The sequence below is a fragment of the Solanum stenotomum genome, chromosome 11, assembly GCF_019186545.1.
Source record: "Solanum stenotomum isolate F172 chromosome 11, ASM1918654v1, whole genome shotgun sequence".
Lineage (NCBI taxonomy): Eukaryota > Viridiplantae > Streptophyta > Magnoliopsida > Solanales > Solanaceae > Solanum > Solanum stenotomum.
Genome location: NC_064292.1, coordinates 47,963,368 through 47,973,181, shown reverse-complemented (window position 1 = coordinate 47,973,181; position 9,814 = coordinate 47,963,368). Strand labels below are relative to the sequence as shown.

The 9,814-nt window shown below is 34.3% G+C and overlaps 3 protein-coding genes across 3 annotated transcripts in view; all 3 read right to left on the bottom strand.

The window, feature by feature from the left end:
- Window positions 1–1,751: 1,751 nt before the first annotated feature.
- LOC125846008 (putative disease resistance protein At1g50180) lies at window positions 1,752–4,388 on the bottom strand. Its single transcript, XM_049525477.1, has 2 exons — window positions 4,102–4,388; window positions 1,752–3,987 (listed from the first exon to the last, which is right to left on the bottom strand). The coding sequence occupies exons 1-2, from the start codon at window positions 4,386–4,388 to the stop codon at window positions 1,752–1,754; spliced, it is 2,523 nt and encodes an 840-aa protein (XP_049381434.1).
- LOC125846004 (putative disease resistance protein At1g50180) overlaps window positions 2,388–9,814 on the bottom strand; it is a 22,951-nt gene continuing 15,524 nt past the window's right edge. The window contains exon 3 of the mRNA XM_049525474.1: window positions 2,388–2,630. The gene's annotated coding sequence lies outside the window, so the exon portion shown is untranslated. The remainder of the gene's footprint in view (window positions 2,631–9,814) is intronic.
- On the bottom strand, window positions 5,428–6,626 carry LOC125846007 (putative disease resistance protein At1g50180). The gene is made up of 2 exons (XM_049525476.1): window positions 6,399–6,626; window positions 5,428–6,141 (listed from the first exon to the last, which is right to left on the bottom strand). Exons 1-2 carry the CDS (start codon window positions 6,624–6,626, stop codon window positions 5,428–5,430), a joined length of 942 nt encoding a protein of 313 aa, XP_049381433.1.

Here is a 9,814-nt window from a genome sequence, read left to right as displayed (position 1 = left end):
GGTCCTCTACTAACTTTTGAAAAGCTTAAGTAGATATATGAGTATGCCTTTTGTAATCTGAAACGTATGAAAAAGCTTCTGCTTAATCTTACTTTTTTCTCTAAAGTTTTCAACATAAAGAAGCAATGACAGCCATTGGAATAGGAACAAAGTAACTCCAGCATTCTCCATGGGAGGTGAAGGTGCAGGTGCTTCTACTCCTGTAGCCAAGACCCCAATATTTCCAAAAACAAAAAGAACAATTAAGTAGATGGTGAAAATCATAGCAAACTTTTTGGAACCCTCCATTTCTCCTCCTTCTTCTTCTTCTTTTTCACTTCAAGAAAACTTCAATAAAAATGAGAAAAATAAACAATGAAAAACTAGAATATTATTGGAAGTGACTTTGTTAGTAGTGTGTTTGAAAAGGGTAGCAAGAGGACTGGCTTTTATAGAGAAAATTTAATTAGTTGAACGTTCAACTACCTTATTACAGAAAATAGAAACACTTACACTATGTTTGGTTGTTTGTTACCTGTTGTATTGTATTGTTAGTTTAAATACAATGTTTATTTTGAGTGTTACTTAAATTTTATTGTATCGTATTATTTAAATCCATTGTTGGATAACGACGAAAAGACCTACTTTGTGTAACAACCGATTTGGTATGATCGCATCGTTATCTTAATTTTTTCTTCTCATTTTATCTTTACTTATTATTTAATTAATTCTATTTATCTTTTACCTACCTTTTCACAATAGTTCTACCATGTACCTAACTTTTCTTGTAGGTTTGTCATAATTTGAATGTGTGAAATTATGTAATGACGGAGAACTATACAATCTATCCAAACACTATATTCACTAAACCAACAATACAATATAATATGATACATTATGAAACAATACGTAACAACCATCCAAACAAAGTGTTAGAAATGTTAGTCAATCCAGTCTGTACCAAACCAAAAAAGAAATGAACTTTTTCCAGACTAGTTTCTCAAGATCTAGAATTGAAGCTCCTACATGCTAATTTTCTATAGAAAAAAGCACTCCATTGACTTTGATGATTATAGCATACACAGTTGTTAGTTCAGGGTGTGACTTGAGAATTACGATCTTTGCCTTAAATTCTATATATTGAATGGTTTAGAATATCTGGACACTCAACACTGACTTGACACAGGTATTTGTTAGTTGAAGTATTCAAGTGACACAATGGAAAAAAGAGTTGGGAGTGTTTAATTGTAAGGCGAGGTGATGAAGCGATTTTTTTTTTTTGTGTGAGGCATATCATGTCATAGTTGTGGATTACTCAATCTTGATTAGGCTTAATTAGAGATATAGTCATAGTTTGCTTAAATATGATTCATAATTTTTATACTGATATTATACTTATCCTTAAAATTCTTTAAATTATGAAGTCCTAAAAAATCAACCAAAATGACAAAAAGAAGAAAATAAAATCTGATTTGGTATTAATTTATTTGTTCTCTATTTAACTTTTGAGAAATAAAAATCAAGAGTATGAAAAGAAAAGGAAAACAAAATACATAATAATGTATTCTTTGAAGTTTGAATTAAAAAACTCCCTCCCGCTGAAGTGCTTCATATGCTGCCTGTATTTATTCTCTGGCCTTTCTATCAATAGTACTTTCACGCTCTAGTTGTGCGATCCATTCTTCATAATCTGTACTGGGATGTCCAACCACAACGTTGGGAATGTGCTCGTGTTTATACAAATCTGAATCCTGAAGCGTAGCAATAAATGCTTAAGGCATTTCTCGAATTTCCAGCTTCTCGAGGTTAGTCAATGATATCAACACTTCTGGGAGCCTCGTCAACGAGTAGCATTTGAAGATTTGCAGACATTTGAGTCCATCCATTGCACCTTTCCCTAGATTCATCGCTTTCATATACATTAGTTGATCCACCCTGAGAAACTTGAGTCCACGAAACCCATTCTCCGATATCCTATACTCTTGATGCCCATCCCTATCATACTTACAAAAAGCTTTAACTAGTTTTAGAACTGACAAGTTGGTTAACTTCTCCAATACTTGTATTGACTTTGGATGGAGGTTCGAGTTCACCAAAGTCAGCTGACAAAGCTTAGGTGGAAATACGCAAGAATTATCTGGTATTGATGCTAAGCCTCCCTTCAACTTAAGCTTGACAACATGACTCAACTTAGATAAACCAGCAACCAAAGATATTTTCACGCTACCCTCTACTTCCAAACACAAGGATTGAAGGCTCTCAAGCTCTGAAAGTGAATCACATAATCTAGTCATGTCTAGGTTATCAGCACTTCCAATGAGTAAACCAACTTTTTGGAGATGAGTCATTCTTGTCAGGTTTTCATGGTGCATCCAGTGATGAACAGGTATGCTGCCTAGAGTTTGGAGATTGTTAGGTAGGTCAATCTTCAATAGGCTGGGGGAATTTATGTAACCAAGTATATGCCGTAAATTCTCTAACTTCCACAAGACATTAGGAACTTTCACAGAATAAAACCTAGACATGGGCATATCTATTGTTTCCAAGTTCTGCAAACGACTTATCGAATGGGGAAACTTCTTAATACATGTCTTCCATCCTATGCCTAAGTACTTTAAGGAACATAGTTTCCCAATACTATCTGAGATCACCTTTAAACCAGGAGAGTCTATGTATAGCACTCTGAGAAGTTTGAAACTACTTGTACAAATACAATCAAGGTTAACTAGTTTAGCAGATGAATCAAAGGATAGAAGAGATCTTATATATGATTTTGAATTTCCCAAATATTCGTACCTCTTTACTGGAGAGTAAAGGACACGGTGCCGAGATCCAGAGAGGGATATAGATGGATTATCTACCTCCAGAAACATTTCTTCCTTGGCCTTCATCATACAAAAGTCTCGTAGGAGATCATGGAGCCGGCAACTCTTAACTCTGTCATCTGCTGTAACTAGGATTACTGGAAGCATATTTCTGCCAATGAGCTCATCAAGATAATCCTCCACAGTGTCCTCTAATGTTTGTTCTCCCTTTTGATGAATAAGACCATGGGCAATCCATATGTGCATGAGTTGCTTCACAGGTATGTCTTTGCCTTTCTGGAGAAGGCCAAAGTAGAGAAAGCAAGATTTTAAATGGGGAGGTAAGTCCTGATAACTCAAAGCCAAAATTGTTGATACGCCATAAGTTTGAGTTTTGACAAGGTATGAACTGAGGCCTCGCTGTACTCTCTGCCACTCACTTCTTTGCTTCTTCTTCCCAGCCAAGAGACCTCCTATGACAGTGATTGCCAGTGGCAACCCATCACATTTTTCCAGAATCTGTTTTCCCACGTCCACCAAGTCCTGTGGACACTCTCTATCCTCAGCAAATACTTTCTTGAGAAAGAGTTCCCAGCTCTCCTCTTCGCTCAATAGTTCAAGTTTGTAGGGTGTGGCATGGGGATCTGCATGCAAAGCAACCTCCTTTTGGCGGCTGGTAAGTAGCAATCTACTTGACTTATCATTGTCAGGAAATGACCTAACAATGAGATCACATGCTTCTATGGTCCAGATGTCATCAAGAACAATGAGATAGCATGTATCTTTCAAACGCCTCTGGAGCATTTCCTCCAAACCGGCCTCTGACAATTTGTCCATCGTGTCCACTATCTTCACTTTATCTTCTTCTGGATTTGCCAGTTGTAAAATGAGTTCCTTGATGATCTTCATGGGCTTATAATCTTGGGATACATAAAGCCATGCCCGAGTGTCAAACTTGTCTCTGATTTGAGTTTGATTATAAACTTCCTTGGCAAGAGTCGTCTTGCCAACGCCCCCCATACCAACAATTGAAGCAACACGGAGCCGTTTGTCCTCCTTCAGAAGGATTGACACTACAGAGCTCACATGTTTCTCTAGACCAACAGTATCTTTATTGGCAACCAAGGGTGAGGAGCGTCTTAGTTCACGCACTGTCTCACGTGTTGTGTTTGACCCTTCCCCATCTCCGAGACCTTGAATATACCTGATGCCATATCTTTCACGACTGTTGGATATTTAAAGAATTCTGGTCTGAATCGATTCAATCTCTTTCCCTACTTTGTTAAGACAGTATAGTTTCTTAGGATAGAAGACACACTTGATGAAGAAACACTGTCGTTTTTGGGACTCAACTTTGTGGATGAATATTTCAATCACATCCTCAGCATGGTAGGCAACTGCTCTGATTTCAGATACCCAATTGCGGATTGTTGCGGCCTCATCTTCCTCTTGCTTCATATCTGCATCTTTCAGGTAACACTTCATACGGACAAGCTCATCTTGCATTCCTTCAACTCCTTGTTGGACGTTTTTCAGGAAAACAATTTTTTTCTGGAGAAGATCAATAAGCCGCTCTGCAACATAGCAAACTGCTGCTTCAGCCATCTCTGTTTTTTTTCCTCTCTCTATATTTCTCTTTTTTCTTATTTCTTGTTGCTTGTCTCCTTAAATTTCTGAATTAATGTCTTACATAACTATGTGCTTCTAAGGATAGATTGCTGCAATGTGCTAAAATGATACTTTACTTGATCATCTTTATAAAAAGAGGATGAAACTTTACTTGATCAGTAATCATAGCATATTCTCTCTCTACTTTAATCAGCTCTCTTTGTTTTTTGCGTTTTCGTGTCCTACCGTTCAAACCTTAGAACTGAACTTGTGTGTGCCCAAATTTTGGATGGAATAGATAAATTTCAGACATTCAATTTTTTATGGTGTCAAATGGGGGAAAATATTAGAAAACTGAAAGCAACTACAATGGATTACGCAATGTTTCAATTGTTTTAAGACATCATTTGCTACAAACCTGAAGTAAAGAATTTATGCCTTGTGGTAATTATACACCAACAAGACTCTTTCTTGAGAAACTCAAACATCCATTGATTCTGACTGTGTCAACTAATTGTATATGGAGGCCAAGTCTTCCGGTTTAAGATTAATGTTACCTCTTCGATTTTATATGTGTAATGCTTTACTTTTTATGAAAGTTAAAGTACTGTTTCTAATATATCTTCAGAAACCAAGGATAAGGGTGTGCAGAGTATATTGATGAAGTGAGTGGAGAATCATGAGGTTGGCATCTTCGTATAACAGAAAATTTAATTGTTCAATGATGAAATATGCATATGCATTGGAAAAGGAGATAATGTGTAATTTGGGGCATAAACATTCAATGGAGAGCAAGGTAATAATTGAAGATGTTGAGACACAACTAGTATAATAAACCTACAGAAGTTACTCTCCATATTTCTCAGAGGAAATAACAGTAAAAAGACTGTTCTTCCCGAATGAAATTAAATTCTTATTAGATATCAAGATCCCAACAAATAATCTCAAGATTACAAATATGGAAAAGAAACAATAATTAAAGTGTTAGAAAATGAGATTTCTCTAGATAGTCTTTAGTTTAATAATTCTCTTTTGACTANAGGTATGAACTGAGGCCTCGCTGTACTCTCTGCCACTCACTTCTTTGCTTCTTCTTCCCCGCCAAGAGACCTCCTATGACAGTGATTGCCAGTGGCAACCCATCACATTTTTCCAGAATCTCTTTTCCCACGTCCACCAAGTCCTGTGGACACTCTCTATCCTCAGCAAACACTTTCTTGAGAAAGAGTTCCCAGCTCTCCTCTTCGCTCAATTCTTCAAGTTTGTAGGGTGTGGCATGGGGATCTGCATGCAAAGCAACCTCCTTTCGGCGGCTGGTAAGTAGCAATCTACTTGACTTATCATTGTCAGGAAATGACCTAACAATGAGATCACATGCTTCTGTGGTCCAGGTGTCATCAAGAACAATGAGATGGCATGTATCTTTCAAACGCCTCTGGAGCATTTTATCCAAACTGGCCTCTGACAATTTGTCCATCGTGTCAACTATCTTCACTTTATCTTCTTCTGGATTTGCCAGTTGTAAAATGAGTTCCTTGATGATCTTCATGGGCTTATGATCTTGGGATACATAAAGCCATGCCCGAGTGTCAAACTTGTCTCTGATTTGAGTTTGGTTATAAACTTCCTTGGCAAGAGTCGTCTTGCCGACGCCCCCCATACCAACAATTGAAGCAACACGAAGCCGATTGTCCTCCTTCAGAAGGATTGACACGACAGAGCTCACATGCTTCTCTAGACCAACAGCATCCTTATTGGCAACCAAGGGTGAGGAGCGTCTTAGTTCAGCAGCTTCTCATGTGTTGTGCTTGACTCTTCCCCATCTCGAATATGCCTGATGTCGTATCTTTCACGACGGTTGGATATTTCAAGAATTCTGGTCTGAATCGATTCGATCTCTTTCCCTACTCTGTCAAGACAGTATAGTTTCTTAGGATAGAAGACACACTTGATGAAGAAACACTGTCGTTTTTGGGACTCAACTTGGTGGATGAATATTTCAATCACATCCTCAGCATGGTAGGCAACTGCTCTGATTTCAGATACCCAATTGCGGATTGTTGCAGCCTCATCTTCCTCTTGCTTCATATCTGCATCTTTCAGGAAACACTTCATACGGACAAGCTCATCTTGCATTCCTTCAACTCCTTGTCGGACGTTTTTCAGGAAAACAATTTTTTTCTGGAGAAGATCAATAAGCCGCTCTGCAACATAGGAAACTGCTGCTTCAGCCATCGCTGTTTTTTTTCTCTCTCTCTCTCTATTTCTCTTTTTTTTTATTTCTTGTTGCTTTTCTCCTTAAATTTCAGAAATAATGTCTTATATAACTATGTGATTTTTGGGATAGATTGCTGCAATGATACTTTACTTGATCATCTTCATAAAAAAGATGAAACTTTACTTGATCAGTAATCATTGCATCTTCTTTCTCTCTACTTTTATCAGCAGGTTTCTTTGTTTTTTGCGTAACTGAACTTGTGTGCCCAAATTTTGGATGGAATAGATAAATTTCAGGCATTCAATTGTTTATGTGTCAAGTTGGGAGAAAATATTAGAAAACTGAAAGCAACTACAATGGATTACGCAAAGTTTCAATTGTTTTAAGAAATCATTTGCTACAAACCTGAACTAAAGAATGACATAATACATAAATATGCCCTTTAACTTGGCTTCAAATCACATTCATGCCCTTTAACTTTGGGTGTGCACAAGTAGACACTTAAACTTGTATAAAGTTGAACAAATAGACACACATGACCTACATGGCATCCTACATGTCATTTTTTGTCCTACGTGGTGTCCTACGTGTATTGTGCCATGTAGGACTCATATATTTACTTGTTCTACTTTATACAAGTTTAAGTGTCTATTTGTGCATATCCAAAGTTGGAGAACATAAACGTAAAATGAGGCCAAGTTAAAGGGCACATTTATGTATTATGCCCTAAAGAATTGATGCCTTGTGGTAATTATATACCAACAAGACTCTTTCTTGAGGAACTCAAACATCCATTGATTCGATTGTGTTCAACTAATTGTATATGAAGGCCAAGTCTTCCGATTGAAGATTAATATTACCTTTTAAAATTTATATGTGTAATGCTTTTACTTTTTATGAAAAACAAAAGTACTACTTCTAATATATATATATATATATATATATATATACTAGTTTCTGGACACGCGCATTGCGCGTGAACCCTATGTCAATAAGTATACAATTTTTAAAAAAAGTTACATCGATTGATAACATATTAGTGTTATAAAACAAAATAAAAGTTTGTTATACTTTTTATATCCACAAACATGATGTTCGATCGCAAAGTTGTAAAAAACAGAGAACGACAATGTTAAATTATAAAGCTTATTAAATTGAAGGACCTTGAATACATTTTTCAAAATATTTTAATTTATACAACAACAAAAACAACGATATATCTATATAGTACTATAAAGTGGTATGATTTTATTATGTTAAAGTGTTTGGATAAATATTTAGTGTAGTCCAACAAAGTGATTTAATAAATACATTTAAACTTTAAAGCAGTATTTTAAATAATAAAATTATATTTCTTTTCGCATATTACAAATGTTACTTAATACTGTATATGTATAAATAGCATTCAAAGAGCTAACTTTACAAATGTGAAGGTTTCTCAATGCAAATTCATTGTGAATTCTTATATAATAGTAAGATTTAATCCCAAAGATATACTATAACTTTCTTTAATGAATTAAGTTCATATGAATGGTTCTCGTATTTGTATTCTTTTAAGTTCAACTTTTTAAATCTTTGTTAGGACGAATATTGATATTTTAGCATAAAAGATTATAGTTAGATCAGTGTTTAACTAACATTTAAAAAATCTTTCAATATTTTTGTGGTTTTTTAGTATGCAGTTCAACTTTATAAGTAAGAATTTCCCAGTTTTAAAACCACCGATGTGAGAATAAAATGCATAACTCATGAATATTGTCAAATTAGGAAGAAAACTTCTAACATGAAGAACCCAATGGCAATAATGGTAACTTATCTTACTTATATAACGTGGGAATATGTAAGGCCACTTTTATGTAGGATATCTAGTAGTATTATTTATCATAGTAAATGTTCCCTAATTGCATTATATTGATTACAACATATATTCATAATTGGATACTCTTGAGAGTATGTAAATTCTCTAGCATTTTATTCCTACATAACTACTATTCTGTAGTATTAAATATCCAAATATAATTACTAATTAGAAAGTATATTAAGAGATTCTTGAATCGGGAAAAATCTAATCCTAAAATCAAAATTAAAAATTCACGGTAACTTGATCCAAAAAGGAATGAATTATATATCGGTAAATAAAGAGTATAAAGAGTGCATGTTATTGTTTTGTAAATAATATTTATTTATTATTGCAAAGAGTATTCATACTACCTATGTTTAAAGAGTTGAGAAATTTAAAAGAAACGTACCTGATAAATGGAAAAAGGCAAATATGAAAAAAATAAGTTTCATGTTATAGGAACTCAAACGTTTTCACCAAAAAAACAAAAAAGAAAAAAAAAAGAAAAAGAGAGAAGCAATCTTAAAATTAAAACAACAATTACCTGAAGATTCAAAATGGAAGAAAGAATATGATCATAATAATCATGAACTTCACAGAGTAGCCGTATACAACAACCTTGCTCGACATCAAAATTAAATCATCACTGTTAGACAAGAAATATAGATATCAAAAGATATGTTCATCACATTTTTTGTACACAAAAAAATAATTTATTTGGAGAAATAAAATATTCATAAAAATTTCAATACAAACTATGAAATTATTTTACCTCATGTGATCTTCAATTTGATATAAAAAAAAAGTATTTCATGTGCACAACAAATCTAATCTTATTTGCGCTTGTGTACACCAATCCCTTCATTCGATCGGAAAACCAATTCCTTCAAATATCCTCTAACCTCTGTTTGTAGTACCCATATTTTCCAACAATTTCATATCAAAACTGAATATATATACATTTGTAAATACCTAAAACTCTTGTGAAAAGTTAAAAAAAAAAAGTTCTTAATAGAGAAATTTTAAGAACAAAGCTCGAAGAATTGAACAAAACATTAAAAAGAAGTTTAAACTCAAAATAAGACTCACCATTTTGGCTTAGAAACGACTGTAAGATCAATTGTGATCTTTGAACTTCTGTTTATAAGATGTTACCCACATGACATGGACTTTTGGACTTCTTATTAAATAAAATGAAAAGAATTAGTGAAAAAAGATGACTAAAAGTGGGAAAATCAGATTTTTTTACTCTTAAAAATGGTAATAGAGTCATTTAATTTTACAGGGGCATTTTGGTATTTCAACTTTTCATTTGTGATGTTCCCACTTATAGTAATATATATATATATATATATATATATATAT

Coding starts and splice junctions, on each gene's coding strand:
- LOC125846008 (XM_049525477.1), bottom strand. CDS start 4,388: ATGGCTGAAGCAGCAGTTTGCTATGTTGCAGAGCGGCTTATTGATCTT. Junction 3,988..4,101: donor CGACAGTGTTTCTTCATCAA/GTGTGTCTTCTA, acceptor ATATGGCATCAG/GTATATTCAAGGTCTCGGAG.